The sequence below is a fragment of the Typopeltis vanoorti genome, chromosome 23 (genome assembly GCF_054136105.1).
Source record: "Typopeltis vanoorti isolate ZY-2024b chromosome 23, IOZ_Tvanoo_1.0, whole genome shotgun sequence".
In the NCBI taxonomy this organism is placed as follows: domain Eukaryota; kingdom Metazoa; phylum Arthropoda; class Arachnida; order Uropygi; family Thelyphonidae; genus Typopeltis; species Typopeltis vanoorti.
Genome location: NC_143571.1, coordinates 30,167,455 through 30,186,089, shown reverse-complemented (window position 1 = coordinate 30,186,089; position 18,635 = coordinate 30,167,455). Strand labels below are relative to the sequence as shown.

The 18,635-nt window shown below is 34.4% G+C and overlaps 1 protein-coding gene across 5 annotated transcripts in view; it reads right to left on the bottom strand.

Moving 5' to 3' along the window:
- LOC150093725 (anoctamin-5-like) overlaps positions 1-18,635 on the bottom strand; it is a 276,581-nt gene that overhangs the window by 121,170 nt on the left and 136,776 nt on the right. For all 5 annotated transcript variants that reach the window (XM_090413123.1, XM_090413120.1, XM_090413121.1 and 2 more), the window contains 2 exons: positions 14,036-14,190; positions 5,545-5,627 (listed from right to left, as the gene is read on the bottom strand). In XM_090413123.1, coding sequence (XP_090269249.1) covers positions 5,545-5,627; positions 14,036-14,190 — 238 coding nt within the window. The remainder of the gene's footprint in view (positions 1-5,544; positions 5,628-14,035; positions 14,191-18,635) is intronic.

Genomic DNA, 18,635 nt, shown 5'->3' with positions numbered 1-18,635 from the left:
TGAAGAAAAAATGAAAGAGTTTGAGAACAGGAACCAAACCTTGGAGATTCAGTGGCAAGCTTTCAAGAAAACACTGATTGATTCAGGCAGAGAGGCATGTGGTGAGGTTGTGTGCAAGGATAGAAAAATCAGAACTTCCTGGTGGACACAGGAAGTTAAAGAGGCAGTGAAGGAAAAGAAGAAAGCATATCAAAAGTTCCTGGCAAATAAGTCAGCTTGTGCTCTTAGAGAATATAGAGACAAATGCAAGAATGCTAAACACTGTGTAAAACTAGCTAAACAAAAGTCATGGAAGGACTTTGGCAAGAATATAGAAAATAAATATCAAGAAGGTGGCAAAATATTCTGGAGGTTGTTGAAGAAGCTTAGGAATGGAGGAACGAGTGCTGTAAAAGGAGTTAGAGATGATAAAGGAGACATGAAAACTGGAATAAAAGATATCCTTGAAGTATGGAGTGATTACTTTGAAAAACTGCTAAATGAAACAAGCAGTGATAACAGCACAGTGGTAAAAAACACTGACCAGGCATGCAGGCAGGAATACATATCCATACTTGAAGTAGAAAAAGCCATCAAAGGCTTGAAATGTGGAAAGGCAACTGGAGTAGATGATATTCGACCAGAAATGCTGAAGTATGGTGGTATAAGAGTCTTACATTCAGAAAGCCTGGACAGAGGGACGAATTCCCGATGATTGGAGTAGAGCTCTCATAGTACACATATATAAAAAGGGAAATAAAACTGAATGTGAGAATTACAGAGGTATTTCCCTATTTAGTCTTCCTGGCAAAATCTATGCAAGTATACTTGAGAAACGATTGAGAAGAATTGTGGAAGAAAAGCTTGGTGAAGAACAAGCTGGATTCAGGCCAAACAGAGGCTGTCAAGATCAGATCTTCACTTTACGACAAATAGTCGAGAAAGCATGGGAATATAACAAAGATCTGTATTTAAGTTTTGTCGATTTGGAAAAGGCATATGATAAGGTGCCAAGAGAGAAGCTATTCAATACGCTGCAGTTATATGGTGTCAATGGGGCATTATATCAAGCAATACTTAGTCTTTATTTGAGTTGTAAGTCAGCAGTTAGAATTGAAGGAAGTACAGGAAGATGGTTTAATGTTAAATCTGGTGTGAGACAAGGATGTACATTATCCCCTCTGTTATTCATTATCTATATGGATTACATTATGAAGGAAAGTGGTATTAAACATGATATCAAAATTGGAGATGTTAATGTCAGCTCTTTGCTTTATGCGGATGATGTTATACTTCTAAATAAATCCACTACAAGTCTGCAAGATTCTCTGACTAAACTGAATAGCTGTTGTAATAGATATGGCATGAAGGTCAGCAATAAAAAGACAAAGACAATGAAAATAGGCAGAATCATTGAAAATGTCAACTGTGTTGTGAATGGAGAACCTGTGGAACAAGTAAAACATTTCAGCTACTTAGGCAAGATTTTTACTGAAGATGGTAAATTAAATATAGAAATAGACAACAGAATCAGCAAAGCTGGTATGGTGGGAAGTCAATTGAATAAATTCATATGGAATAAGAGAGAAATTAGTCGGAACACTAAATTAGCTGTATACAAGACAGTGTTCAAACCAGTTTTAACTTATGGATCTGAGAGCTGGGTCAGAAGTAAAACACTTGACCAAAGATTAGAGACTGCAGATATGAGAGTCCTGAGAAAGATTATAGGTGTGAACAGATGACATCAATGGCAATATCATATTAAAAACGAGGATATTAGGAAAGAACTTGACATTGTCTGCATCCAGGAATGCATTAGCAGAGCTAATCTCAGGTGGTATATTCACCTAAACAGAATGGGCGAGGAAAGATTAGCAAAACAAGTGTTCTCTGCCAGGTTGGCAGCAAAACGACCCAGAGGAAGACCAAGATATAGGTGGATTGATGCGGTACAGAGTGCCTTAGACGATAGAAATATAAGATCTGATAATGTTGGAGTCTTGACAAGTAACAGACTGATTTGGAGGAAAATTGTAGATAGGAAGTTAGTAATGATATAATTTTTTCATGTAGTACTATCATATCCTGTACACCCATTGTGGGTACATGGCAGGAATTTGATGATGATGATGATGATATTATTATTTGAAACTGCCAATCTTTGATGAAAGAGAAATCATAAAGGAACCATCACACAATCAATTTTATTAAAGTATTACTTCTCAACAATGCAAATTACAACTTTAAAATAAATGAAGAATGATGTTGCAAATTCTACTTTATCTACACCTAACAGAGGAGCTATATACTAACTGTGTATTAATCATTTGGCAGTTATAGTGAAACTTTTCTGATCACACTTGTATCCTCTGAACTTCCCACACATACATGCATATTATATCAGTGGTTAACAATCAAAATGCTACTGATAATTTCTTTAAATTTGTGTAAGCTTTGAACTCTCTACTGTACATATACAAGTAGAAGATCATATCAGTTAATGGCAATCTACTGATAATGCTCTTACTTCAAAACAAGTTATCAATGTCCAAGGGGTTTAACTAATGTTCTAAAACAGTATGTGACATGTTTTCACTGTCTTCACTGGGAAATATTTCAAATTGTCTGGAAATGAGCAACCAAAACTTAGTTAATTACAGTCATTTCACACTACCGTAAACCATTATGGTAATCTCAATTACTATTGTAAACTAATGTCAATTCCGCCTTTGAAAAATATTATTCTTTACTTTAATAAAGAGCCAAGAGGCTATTTTTTCTGGCGGCGTAAATTAAGTTCATAATAAATCCCTCATTATTTTAAAGCTATATATGAAACTCAGAGATTGAAATCTAAGAGTTTCAATCCAAAGAACTATCGGCGAGTCCAAGCGTAAGTCAACACCTGTGTAGTACAACACTAGAGCAACTCGGAGCAAAGGTGGAGCAAGCTCCATCACTATCCTTAATATTTTTTCATAATGTAAAATGCAGCTCCTAGGATATGTATTACTGTTTTACATTATGAGGAGAGGTCACTACTCAGACTGGTTTCGAACTTTATTGAGGTCTCATCAGTGACTAGGTAGACCTGGATAATACCAAGGTTTAAGTGAAATGAAAAGTATGCAAGTTCATTTCACTTAAACCTTGGTATTATCCAGGTCTACCTACTCACTGATGAGACCTCCATGAAGGTTGAAACCGGTCTGGGTAGTGACCTCTCCTCATAATGTAAAACAGTAATACATCTCCTAGGAGCTGCATTTTACATTATGAAAAAAAAAAAAAAAAAAAAAAAAAAATTTAAGGATAGTGATGGAGCTTGCTCCACCTTGCCCTAGTGTTGTACTACCCAGGTGTTGACTTACACTTGGACTTGTTCTTTGATAGTTCTTCGGCATGAAACTCTTAGATTTTGATAGATTTTGATCTCCAAGTTTCGTATCCGGCTTTAAAATAATGAGGGATTTATTATCCCCTGAAATTAATTTATTCTTTACTTTAATTTTTGCTCTATCTTTCTTAAATTTTGTTTTATTTCTTTGACCACTAAAAGTTTCCTTGAAGCTCTACTCATTTCTCATATACGTACACATCTAATACTTTACTCAACTTAACAATAATTTGCTTATCTTAGGCCCTGCAATTAATCCTTTCTAATCTTACTTATATCCATACTGTTAGTGAAAGACCCTTGGCTTTAGTCTATCCACTATAACAGGTTACCAACTCTCACACTGTGTAATTTAGAGAAATTTATTTGTTTTTCGACTGCACCGCTCTAAATTATATATACAGCATGAGAATTTAAGTTTGAACATTTAAGATCTCAATCGTAATTTACTCAATTTCTTAAAAGCTAGTCGTGGCAATTCTTACTTTAAACAGGCTTGCAGGTTCGATCTTTATTTGGAAACAGTGCATTCGCTAATAGATATGGCACGAGATTTACATAAACAAAATATGTTTATTTTAAGCTAAGTAAATTGTACAATGTATTAGACAATTACCAAACAAAGGCTCTTAGAAGCCTATCATTTACTCAGCATGCAACATTCATAATTTCACATAACATATACAATACATATTCAACTTGCTTATAACACTTAGCTATCTTGAGCTGCCTCTTATTAGCTAAACATTCTGTTTAGGCATACATATGTTAACATTTAGCTTCTCTCTCTATTCCTGTAACTTAATAATTGACTAATCACAATTTAACCTCAGTTAGCATAGATACAATCTCAAGTACAACTACTGTAACATCAACAGATCAGAACTTACTCACATTTTTGTTTAACATACATACAGTCCTAACAACTTGGACGATACTTCCGTAAGTTCTGCTACACTTTGCCTTTCTTCCTGGGTGCTGACTATAATTTGGATGGCCCTTGGCAGTTTTTTGGTGGCAGTTTTCCGGGACAATGTAGATTGCACTCTGTAGGGAAACTGGAACCACTTCTTGACGGTGTGAATTCTATACGTACATAGCACGTTCGGTGGTCACTGGAAATACATCAGACAGTAACAGCCTCTCCTGAACTTCACTTCTCGACATAAACAAACTTGAGAGAGAGTGTGCGAGCCTAGAGCCCTTTTATAGCTCTGTTCATTCTTTGTTCTGTGGCTGTAACTCCCCAGATCTTCTGCGTGCATGATGATGTTACTTGGGCTACCTTTTTTGTATTTTTGGCAGCAATTTTCTACATTTGTATTACCTTTTGAACTTTTGTTCTTACTGGGTCAAACATAATCCAGGCAAATCCCTTATTTTCCGTTACACATACACTTAGAATATACATCGTTTTTTTTTTTTTTTTTTTTTCAGCTTAAGAGTATAATTATTATAGTAGTTTTAAAACATTACAATCTTTGATTTTTACATGATTCAAAACCTATGTAAAAGCAATCATGGGAATTTGTATAACAATTTCCAGTGAGAGATTTTACAGTATAACAAAGTACTGAAAAATGCTGTATGAAAGTCCCAGAGTATTAATACTATTCTAAATGAAATTTAGTATAGCAATCAATCCTTCCACTGTTATACAATATTCCTTTGGTTAAGAAGTTGCTTATAGTAAGAGTTGACTATATATTAAAAATAAGATGAAGTCTGGTGAAGATGAGAAAATATTAAATAGAATAATGAGTAAATGGTATAAGTTTATAGCATTAGCTTTTGCAAAGTCTAAGTGACAGAGCCACGCATATGAGCATAGTGTCATTGGTTTTTTTAACTCCTAAAAGAGTGACATGCTTAAGTACAAACTATCTAATCTCTCATGGAAGACAGATTTTAATAAAACGAACCTTCAGTGAAACGAATCTGTAGTCCAGTTTTAAGTCCAAAAAATAATGTTGATTATCCATTATTTTTTGGGATCCTAAAACTGTCAGAAATCTTTTCACTTTTGCCCTACACATTATTAATTATAGTAATCTAAATGCGGTTAAACTTACCTGCCACAAGCATAATTAACTAAAATATATTGTAGATACAAGAGTTGACAAAAATAGCTTAGTTATAAACAGAATAAGTTTAAAAAGATGTACCTCAGATGTGTCAAAACCTGTCAAATCCCATTGATGAGTGATTTTGGCAGAATATCTTTTCCACATTTCAAGAAATACTGCTCCTGAAAAATTATCATAAAATGAAATGATAATGTGACACAAAGTTGTATTCTATTTATAGAATTTTTTAAAGATTTAAAGGATTTAACAGAATTCCCTGCTTTCTCACTCCCCCAATACAATAAAAGAAATATATGTCTAAGATCCCAATGTTATGATAATCAACTTGCCAAAATGTGGTCTTATCGCTGATTCAATTTATTTTATCCTAAGAGCTACACAATTACTATAAATAAAGCTATCAGCTTTGTAGATTTATTACAGTTATATAACACATCATACATGCAAAGAAAGAAATAATCTGAAAGTTGAATTTATATATATACATATATGTGTGTGTGGTTCCCACCTACAAAAGGCTATTAGTAGACCTATAATGCATTTGTACCATGGGTGGGCTAAGATTTTTTCCCCCATTTTTATCATATATATGTATGTATTTGGTTATTTATTTTTACATTACCAGAAATCCTGCTTCTAGAGACCAAACATGGAACCTTTTCAAGGCACTTCAATCCTCCAATATTAGCGAGACAGTGGTCTCATATCGGCAATAAAATTCATCTCCTACATAAAGACAATCATAAACATCCATGTCCATAGAAGGATTTGAACCCGCTCGGCCAACCAGGCCAGTATAAATTAAAACTGCCAAGAAATTACAGTGAAATTATGAAAGTTGTATGCCTGATGAGAATGGGATAACAGAATGGTATCTGAATGAAATCTAGCATGTATTTTAAATAACAATGGTACTGTGCTAACACCACCTTATTGAACAATAGTGAGGGAGTCTTTCTAGCTGTAGCATGAGTAATTTAAAGGGAGTATGATGAGATAAGAGTGGTATAGAAAAAGTAGTGTGTATCTGAAGTCAGAAGCTTGTTTGTGTGTATCTATGTTAAGCTTGCTTGTTTGTTGTGTGTGTGTGCGTGTGATAGAGAGAGAATTAATGAATGAATGAATGAAGCATGAAAAAAGAAATGACAACAGTACAAGGAAGTAACAGTACAAGGAAGAGAGTTTCGTTAAAGAGAATTCTTTTTTTCATTGTTACATGGTGATCAGCATTCATTATAATATATTATGGAGACAATTGCTGAGTTAGAGCAATAACTTCAATTTAAAATAAACCAAGATAATTACTCAACATTTCAACATAGCATGCTAAGGTATCACTAATTTGATCAACTACTATAACACTGCTGACCTGACCTCTGATTGGGAAGAAAAAACACTGCATTAAATAAAAATCACTAACAGATAATTAAAACAAAAACTGTATTTATGAGTGGTAGCCTTGCATGAAATGAGAACTAAAATTATTGCCTAAAAGCATAAAATGAAAATTACTGCCATGAAGGATTCCTGGAGAACTTGAAAGAGTATGTGGGTTGAATGCATGCCACCCATATTCTTGAGATTTTTACCCCTTCATTATTTTTTTGATTAGGACAGTCGATCAAAATTCTGGACTCTTGGCAGTACCCGCTTTCTTCTCAAAATCTAAGGATGAACACTATTTCTGAAGATTACACCTGCAAATTGGGACGAATCAGCTTGCGACAACTTGCATAACTGACGATTTTGAGACGAAAGCGGGTACACATTCAAATATTCGAAATGCACACAAAGAGGTCAAGTGGTAGCACTCAACATGATAAAGGCAAAAGGCTGAGTTAACATGAATTGTGTTTAAAGGAAACTCTTTTCGTGAAAGAATAAAATTGCAAACTTGGATGCATTCTAATGTCTCAAAGAGATTATCCAGATGTCCGTGTGGTTAGCCTAGTGGTTTTGCACTTTGCAACCATATGCCTGGGGAAGGAGTGTCCTAGGTTCGATTCCTGTCAACGAGGAGGAGCTTAAGGATTTTCCTCAGCCATAGCCAAGTTAGCCGGTCTTGGACAGCAGGGCTTTTCCCACCAGTTTATCTGGAGTTTTTCATCCCACAAGCAGGCAAACCAGTCCCGTGAACACACACACACACGGATTACAGTCAGGAATACTGACTCAGCCATAGGACTGATTCGTCAGCTAAGCCGGTTCCGTGCTGGATAAAATTTAGGGGTACTGAGATGGTGCCATACCTTCCCGTAAAGGGGACTCATGGCTGCTGCATCATCATACGATAATTATTATTATTATCCAGATGATTTCACATAAAGAAGAATTATTGGAAAGCTCGAAGATGGCCATACAATTACTGATATTGTCAGAGTTTGGAATCTCACATAATATTGTATCCAGGCTCTGGGCAGCATTTTAAACCAATGAAATGTGTTCCAGATGTTTGCTAAGAAGTCACCCTCACTCTATCATGGAGCACGAAGACAGATTTTTTGGTTATAACAGCAAAATGTAATCAACACACCATGGCAGATCAGCTTGCAAGTTGGCTCTATTCAAGTACTGTACATGGATATCTTAACAAAATGTGGCAAGACATCTGCAACAAGTAAGCCTACATGTCAAAAGGCTTGTGGTCTGCATCCCGTTATCCTTTATTTCAGTACTCTTTACAGATGAATCGCTTTAGTGTTTCCTCTGATTCTAGACAACACTTGAAGTAGTGTGAAAATGGTACTGCTTATCATCGTTCTTGAAAGGGATAGATAATGGGGTACTGGGATCATGGTGTGGGGAGGCATTATGCTTAAAGGATGTACCGAGATACAAGTGCTGAAAAAAGGGACTATGACTGGTGAACGATATTGCAACGAAGTCCTTCAACATCATGTTTGATTGTTCTGTGGTGCTCTAGGTAAACAATTCATTTTTTATGGATGACAATGTCACACCACATCATACATGAGCAGCAGAGATACTTTTGGAGACTGAGGATATTAATCGAATCAAGCAGCCAGCATGCTCCCCCAGATCTCAACCACATAGAACGTTTGGGATGCAATAGGGAGATGCACTGATGCTCAAAATTCCCCTCCAGAAAACAAACAAAGTCTTATCCTTGAGTTTGCCTCAAGAACTATTGAATCACTACTAAGCATAGTAAGACATCTGTGAGAGTTAGATAGCAGCTGGGGGAGGGGATGGACATATTCCATCCTGAAATGTCTCTTTGCATAGTTTTCTATAAGCACTGCATATTAATTCCTTAACTATGTCCTTGCTATTTAAGTTGTACAAAATTTATAACACATTTTTTGTATAATTTATTAGTATGCTGGCAATAAATTTATGTCCACATCTGGCTGCAGTCATGAAATTTTTTTCACATACAAGTAAAAATGTAGTTCATCCTTAAGTTTTGGACACCAGTGAATTATATCTGATTGGTTGTTGATATTCTACTTTTCAGATTGGAATCGTGCATCCTGTTTCACCAATATAAAATAATTTAGAAATACACTGAATTTAATACAACCCAGAGTGGACTAGGGGGAGGGGAGTTGTTGGAGGGGTTAAATGTTCTTCAGTTTTGTTTAGGGTTTAAAGGTGGTATCAACATAATGTTGGGGTGATCGCCATTCTCTTGCTGTCATCCTAACTATCTGGTGAGGCGAGAGAAAACACCGTCCCCCTGCAAAACTTTTGTGCTTGCATTACGGTGGACACGCGGGAAATCCTGGTCTAAAGTCATGAAGTGAAAATTATTGCTTAGAGTCCTGAAATGAGGGACTGTTGGAGAACTTGAAAGAGAGGTTATGTGGGTTGAGTGTGTGTGCCATCTGCATTCTTGAGTTTTTAGGTCATCATTATTGTTTTGATTAGGATGGCCATCATTATTGTTTTGATTAGGATGGCTGATCAAAATTTCACCTGCTTCCTTAAATTTGCTTTTGTACCAAGTTTTAATATGATGTAAAGAATGGGTTCTTTTCTAGTCAATGCAGCGTAGAGTGTTATAAGAGCATGATCGAAAGGTCCTTAACAAAACTATTAAATTAGATGTGCTGTTTGTTTGTGTTTTTTTTTTCAGACTGGAATCATTCATTCTGCTTCACCAATATAAAGTAAATTACAGGTGCACTGGTTTCAGTACACTCAGGTGTGGGTTGGAGAAATTCTTAGAGGAGTTAAATATGTTCTTCACTTTGGTAGGAGATTTAAAGGTTGTAATTGTGTAGAATTTTGTTTATTTTTTTTCTGATATCTCTTTAACGAAATGGCTATGGTTTTATTCTAATCTATATTACTTCAGTTTTTAGGTGTAGTTTTGTGAGAATTTTAATAATGGTATTTTTGTTATAGCCATTGTTTATAAAAGTACTGCTAATAATTTGTAATTCATGCTTAAGCGCTTGTTCATTAGAGCAAATTATTATTGATCTATTTTTTGAGGATATTAACAACCTGAAGTTTTTGTGAAGGATGGTGGTAAGAGTTTTCATGCATGTATTGGCCAGCACAATGTGGACTTGCAATAGAATGAAGGATGCATGTAATTTGTCTTTCCGAGGAAGATGTGTGAAAATTGTATCCAGAAATGAGAGCAAGTTCAATTGTTCAATTTCAATAGTAAATTGTACACATCTGTATTGCTTGTTCAAGTGACTAAGGAAAGTGTTTAAAGTTTGGCAGTGATATGGCCAGATAATGAAAATATCATTAATAAATTGTATAAATTGTATAAATTGTATAAAATAAATTGTATCCAGAAATGAGAGCAAGTTCAATTGTTCAATTTCAATAGTAAATTGTACACATCTGTGTTGCTTGTTCAAGTGACTAAGGAAAGTGTTTAAAGTTTGGCAGTGATATGGCCAGATAATGAAAATATCATTAATGTATCAAAGCCAAACTGGATTTTAAAGCAGAAGAATCCAGAGCATATTTGCCAAAAGCTTCCATATAAAAAATAGTTGGCAAGAGGCAAAGCGGACCATGATATCAGGTGAAATTTTGTCTTGTAAGAGAAGGATCATATCACTGAGCAGCATAATATTAGAATTAGAAGACTGTTGAAGGACTCATGTTCAATAGTGAGCACAATGCATATGTATGATATCTTTGCAAGGAGATCCCAATCTGAAGTAGAATTACTTAAATTTTTGGACAAAATAAACTCCTTATACCCACTTCAACTTCAAGTTTGCTATTAAACATGAGTCCAACAACAGTCTTCCCTTTCTAGATAGCATAATAATATGCAACTCTATAAGCAATATTGAATTTCTGGTTTACAGAAAATTGTGTTTACAGGAAACCTTCTCTTACTAGAAGAATTCAATACAATAAAATCACATTGGCATCTAATGAGTATAAAAAATTGGCTTCAACCAACCATTCAGAAAATAATAATTATCATACTACAGTCAAACTACAACCTGATGATAAAAAAAATTTCCCTACCCTACCTTAAAAGGATTGAAAGTGATGTATGGATTGTATTTGCAATTGTGTTATTTGTTTAAAAAACAAATCACAGAAATTTCTGCAAATACAATCTATACACTGATTTCAAACCAGGCAAAGTTTTGGGAAGTAATCACCATAAACTGTTTATATAATAATAATAACTTTTAGCTAAATAAATTCAAATTACACTTGCTTTCCTGGAACTTTAATAATGCTTCCTTCTGTTCAGTCAGCTGCAATTGAGACATGAAGAAGTATACTCATGCTATATGACTCATTCTTGTGTTTCATAATTTGAACGTTGTAACCAGTCTTTTGCATTCTCCCTGAATGATGCTCATGTTAACGAGTGAGACTATATAAGTTATTCCATATTCCAAAGTTACTCCATTAAATTAGAACAATTTAATGGAATAACTACAGCACAAAGAGAAATTAATTCAGCAGGTTAAATCACTAAAAATTAAAGAAATAAGCTCTGCAATGCTTTCAAACCTCATTTGAAGCTGGCTTCCCTTCTCCACTCTCCTAAGTAAAGATTCCCTAACAATCCACTTAACTCCCTTCTCTATTCCAGGTGTTTGCAAGGTTTCTTGTTCTTGCAAATTATCATATTATGGTCAGACTGGCAGATCTGCTAACATCTGCCAGATGAACACAAAAAATCCATCCACTGCCACAATTATGGGCAGTTAGGTCTAGCAGACCATGCCTTGGATACCTTGCACAGGATGGAAGAAAACTATCATGGTTAATAAATGTTTGTATTATACTTCCCAAGATTTGAGAAAATTTTAATTCTTAGGCCTCTCACCCAACATCTAAGGCTAGCAGCACCCATAGAGGCTGCCCCTCATAGGACTTAAGTCTTCATATAGTCTAATATCATTTCTTCCATTTATTGTTTGTGTTTTTGTGTGTTATTACAATTTTAACATTTTATTCCTGAAGATGTCTCTGTAACAGACACAACAGATAATATGTTGTGTCTGTATTATATTGTATAATATTGAAACAATTAAACCTGCTGTTTAATTATTTCTCTTTGTTCCGTAGTTACTCCGTTAAATTGTATTATGGATGCTCATGTTACAGTGAGCAAAATATATAGGAGTTGATATTAAATTCTAATTTCCCTTACATGTCAACAATTTTATAATATATTACTATATCTCCCTCTACATTTCCTAACCTCTAGCAACACCCTGCTAAATAAAATTTGTGCTTACTTTAACCTCACACCAAAGACATTATCACTGCTGCTTTCTTCAAGTTCCATATGGAGGAGAAAACTATTCTGAAATCATTAGTGATGCCATACCTTTTTTTATCTTTTCTGTCTTTCTGAAAAATGTTATACTCATCATATTCTCTTCCTGTGAATATGTCATCCTCTGTTAACCACGTTTCACTAATAACAATGATTTGCAGACTGAATGACTAACTGTAGCAAGATCAGAAACTCTGAATCTGTATTTTTAATGCTCCTTGATAGGTATATATAAGCAGAGTAGCTTTTCCCTGATCACTGTTTTCTTTCCACAATTACTCACATCATTCGAATCCTCTGTCTCTGTTGCTGCCATTAACACCATCCTTATCTTGTCTCTTTACACCAATCCTGGTAGCTTATGCTCATTGCTCATGGCTACACCATGTTTTCGTTTCCCTGATTAGCTACAAACTCTCCTGCTCTCATCAACAATCTACCCACAAAATGGTTAATTTATTCTGAATAGTTCACAATCTCAGAATTATTTTGATGAATTGATAATGTTTAATTTTTTTCTTAGGTTTCATATTAGATTAGGCATGTAACTAAATGACAGAACATTTGATTTGCATGTGAAAGGTTTTTGGTTCAGTTCTGATGTTTCCAATGTTTTTTTTTTTTTTTTTTTTTTAGGTGGCAGAAGAATTTCATTTCCCAATGTAAATGACTTGAAAAAAAATTCCATATTTGATCTCTAGAGAAGGATGAGTACATAACACTTAGCCCACCTACAGTACTAATGTACTATAAGGTTTATATCCACTTAGCCAACCAGGCTGAAGGAGAATTACAAAATCCCTTACAGAGGTGGCAGGGTTTTTCCACCTGAAGGCTTTTCATCCTACACCCTCCAGAAAATACACGCAACAGACAATGTTGACAGGATTAACTGCCCTATCAGAGTATTAATTAGTTGCTTCATTATATGTACATAAGCTGATGCTTCTCCTACACTTACACTGTGGTATAGATATGCGGATGATATTTTTACAATATGGAAAGGTTCACCATCAAATTTGAAACTATTCATTTCAAAAATAAATATGCTTTATCCAAGAATCCAGTTTACCTTAGAAGAGGAGAAAAACAATCAACTAGCCTTTTTAGATATTTTAATTCTTCATCAAACAAATCCAATCATTATATCCATGCTACTTATCATCATCATCCCAGTCAAAAAAAAAAGTTAATCATTGAGACCTTATTACATCATGCTCATAATATGTTCCGCTGATGACCTTTTACAGCAAGAATTAAATTACATCAACTCTGCTTTTATGAAAAACAACTTGAATGAATACTTTATCAAGAAAGACTAACAGGTTTAAGCCACAAGTTTCTAGATCTGAAGATATCACTCTGATTCTAATCCAATATATTAAAGGAATTAATGAATGTATTGCAAAAGTTCCAAAATCTCTTAATAACCAGGTATCCTGTTGTCCTGTCAGGAAGATTTTTACCTTACTTTCATCACCTAAGGACAAGCTTTCTCCACTCAGCCTTCCAAGTATCTACCAGAGATCCCCTGCTCCTGTGGTTTGTCTTATTCTGAACAGTCTGGCAGATACAGCCATCTGTTGTGAAGAACATAAATCTTATATCCAGTATCTTGAACCTGAGCAGGGAAGGGGGGCCTATCAGAACATACCATCTCTAGTAAACAGTCTTTTAGAAGAAAACTAAACTTTTACATAACAGTAAATTCCTTTACATAACAGTAGATTCTTACATAACCACTCTATTCCATAGAGTGGTTACGTAAGAGCTGTGACATTAAAGCTTAATGTTAAGTATAAATTTTATCATTATTCTTACCCCAGAGTGACATAAAAACAGCAAAAAAAACAGTGGCAGCATTATCCACAAGGTATGTTATTCTTGAGGCATGACATTGTTCATGAAGAAATCTATAACGACAATCTTCATTGCATTGTGGACACATGATCACATTACTGTTACAAATTTCATTACTGGAATAAAATTCAGGAAATTATAATTGCTTTCTCAAATACAATAATATGCATATGTACACAAAGCTATTTATCATATATATATACACATACAGTAATACCCCGACTTACGTGAACCCGGAGTTACGCAGTTTCTTATATGTACATATTCCCGTCCCGCTTCATGCCTCACCACTAGTCGTATCATTCCGGCACAGGCCACATTCGCCAGTGTCACACATGCTGCGAACAAGCACTTACATGTTTCATGTGGTCTTCATTCATACACGGTTTTTATAGTCTACAAACCCTGTGATTGTTTAATGCTATGTTCTTGATAAAAATTTTATCTGCCCAAAAGAAGCAAACCCGATTCTTCTACAGCTAGCAAGAAAAGAAAAACATTGACTTTGGAAACAAAACTCAACATTATTAAGGATTTTGAAGGTGGAATAAAAATTTGTGAGCTAGCAAAGAAGTTCGATCTACAGGAATCCACAGTAAGAACAATCATAAAAGATAAAGAAAAAATTCTCACTGCTGTGAAAAATGCCCAATCATTGAATTCAAGCATAATTTGTAAACGAGTTTTGGAAACAGTTAAATGTTTTAGATGCTGTAAGGATTATCGGAGATTCTTGGGGTGAAATTTCCCAAAAAACCTTGAATGGTGTCTGAAAAAAACTTTGTCCATCCTTTTTTAAATGCGAAACAGAAATGTTGCCAAAAACTGATCTGTTGCTGAGACAATAGAAGAAGTTGTCAACCTTACCAGGCAATTAGATTTAGAAATCGACAGTGAAGATCAGCGAGCTCTTAGACTCACATAACAAGGAGCTTACAATCGACGAGTTCATAGAGATGCATGAGCAAAGCGCTACTGAAGAGACCGAAACCTCAGATCCAGTTCTACCAGAAAAGCACATGACAATTGTAAAATTAACAGAAGGTCTCAGCTTAATTAAGAAAGGTTTACAGATTTTGGAGGACATAGATTCTAACGAGGAATGAATTATAGCCACAAGGCAAGGAATAAAAAAATCATTGGCTTGCTATGAAGAAATTTTGCGTGACAAGAAAAAGACATTATGCCGTCAAACAAATTTATTAGATTTTATGAAACCATCGACATCGAAATAACTTTCTTTTTTTTATGTACGAAAAACTACAATTATGATTATATTTCTTAAAAAATATAGCTGTTTTTGTAAACCTTTGGTCCCAATTAACTAATATTTTGTATGTTTGTATATATAAATTACATGAAATTATACCCCAAGTTATGCGAATTCGACTTACACGCTTTTTGTTGGTCCCACCTACCGTGTAACTTGGAGGTTTTACTGTATATAAAATGAAAACTTAAGTTAAAATGCATCCTTAGAGAATATATTACAGTTATATATTGAAAGTTAATTAACACATTCGCTGCCATGCTACTTCGGCATAGTCTGTTCCCGTACGCCGAGCAATTTCACTTCTTCAAGGTCAGTATGGTAATCTCGTTGCCGGCGGTAAGCGTCATACGAGTATACTCGTAGTTGGCTTGTGCAGAGCATATACCATCTATGAGAATACACAGTTTTGATGCTAGCTCCATAAGCCAAGCATTTTCATTTCTTCAAGGTCAGTACAGTAATCTTGTTGCCGGCAGTAAGCGTCATACGAGTATACTCGTAGCTGGCTTGTGTAGCTGGTTTACCAACTATGAGTATACTCGAAGTTGGCAGCGAACGTGTTAATATTACTAGTAACCATGAAATTTATGCCAGTTCTTATATTACAGGACATTATTTATTCTTATCTAACATGTACATCACTATGAGAGACAGTATGTCTCACATAGTGATGTACATATTAGATAAGAATTTCTTTTTATTGAAGTATATATGTTATTGAAAAATGAATACCAAATCAAGTTTTCTCATTCTGATAATTCTCTAATATCAAATAAACATTAAAACTGCACAATGAAAGTTCAAATTCAAAGAGCAAAAAATAAACAAACATGTTAACAAGTTAAGAATATAAATTAATTTAACATCTGATATAATTTGAAATTATTTTGGAGGTGTCACGTAATAATAATAACAATAATACTGCTTTCTTCTCTTCATCTGTTCTTCTTCAGCTTCATTCCCACTCAAGTGGGGTCACTGCAGCAGATCAACCTCCTCCATTCGGTTCTGTGTAAGGCCATGTTCTCCTGTAGTCTGAGGTTTTGGAGGTCCCCTCTCAAGCTATCCAGCCATCACTGTTTAGGTCTCCACCTTATTTCTTTTGCCTGGCAGCTTCATCTCCAGCACTAACTTTCCTACATAGCATTTGTCTTGCCTCATAACATGACTAAACAACCTGAACCTTGATTCCCTAATCTTCCCAGATACTTGGGTTACCTTCATGTCCTCTGAATCAGTGTTTTTGATATCATCCAATCATGTTATACCACTTGCAAGTCTCAGATTCTCATTTTGGTTATGTCCATTCTCTTCTTCCATCTCTTGGTCATCTGCACTAGTCTTACTACCATTTTGTAGATCTTTCCTTTTAACTTGCAAGACACTTCATCAATACATTATTGTAATGCTAAATATAGATCTTATCTGTTCTGGTCTCGTTTTTAATCTAATTTGAGGGCTACCTAGCTTTCTCTTCCTGGTTTATATTTTATTAATTGTTTAGGATATCAGATGTTTGCCATTTGGTTTACATGTTCAATCCAATTTTGTTTATGAATTTTATTTATTTAGTTTTGCTTCTATTGATCTTTTTTTGTTCTTTTAAAATATTTTCAAATCTTTTTTTTTTTGTCTAATAATGTGTATTTTGCAGTTCTTCTCATGAATCTCATTTTGCTTGTTTTTATTCTTTGTTTATCTTGCTTGTTTATTTACTGCCATATAATAATATAGGTACTGCTAAAGTATTGTATATTTTTAAGCATGTTTCTTTTTGTATAAGATTTGGAGTACGAGGTCTATTTATCAGGCCTATAGCCTGTAAAAATTTTAAAGTTTTTTAATTTAATGTCATTTTCTCCTTCATATAATATTTCACATTCAAGATAATTTAAAGTATTTATCTGTTCTATTATTAATAACTATTTTACTTTAAACTAGAGTTTCTCCAAAAAATACCATTGTTTTAGTTTTATGCATGGATATTTTCATTCCAAACTGTTTTACTATAATGTTTAAATAATATATGATCTTTGTCAATTGTCTTCTTTATCTGATATTATTACCTGATCATCTGCAATTAATAATAACATTTATTTTATTATTATGAGATATTTCTATATCTCTCTCATCATCATTAATTTCTTGATATGTACCCTGAAGGGTTGCTGAGACTACTATGACACTACTACATGATGAAGTTTACATTTTTATTAAACCTCTATCAACAATTTTCCTCAAAATTAGTCTTCTATTACTTGTAAGTGCTCTAATATCATCGTATCTAACATTTTGTTCTTCTAAGCCACTTCTATCTGAATCAATTCACCTAGATCTTGGTCTTCCTCAAGATCTCTTTCCTGCCATCTCAGCATTAAACACCTGTTTTGCTAACCTTTTTTTTACCATTCTGTTTATGTAGTACCGCCTTAGATTAGCTCTGCTCACACATCCTTAAATACTAACCATGTCAAGTTCCCTTCTAATATCTTCATATTTAATATGATTCTTCCATTGCTACAATCTGTTCACTCTCCAAATTTTTCTCAGAACTCTCATATCTGTGGTCTCTAGTCTTTGATCAAGTGCTTTATTTCTAATCCATTTCTCACATCCATAACTTAAAACTGATTTGAACACTGTTTTGTATACTGCTAGTTTCATATTTGGCTAATTTCTCTACTAATTTCTATACCCAGGTAATTTAAAGTGTTATACTGTATTAGTATTTCATTAATATAAATATTAAAAATTGTTGGAGTCAGAGGTCATTCCTATCTTACATCTTGGTTTATAGATTGTTTGTCAGACATTTTTCATTTATTTTTATTTCATTATCTTTGTATGTATTCAATATTGCATATAATTAAATATTATTACTATTACTAGACCTCCAGGTAGTCAAAGACTCATTGAGTTAGGCCATTGATCACCCACACCAGCTGTCATCACACTTTTTCTTAAACTCATTCACACTAGATGCACTCACTACTTCAACTGGCAAACTGTCCACTCACTCACTGTTCTCTGACAGACAAATCTAGATCTCACCACTTTCTTAACTACACACAAACTTAACTTCCATAGATGTCCCAATGTCCTCTCCCCATCTTCCATAATAAAATGAAAAATTTTATCAACCAATATCCGATAACTCCCTCTCTAAAGTTTATCATCCCTCTTTCTTCTGTCTACCAGTCCTCCACAGTCCACGTACTCTCAATCTAGCCTCATAATCTACAATTCGATAATCCTAATACCATCTTTATAACTCTTCTTTGCAGCCTT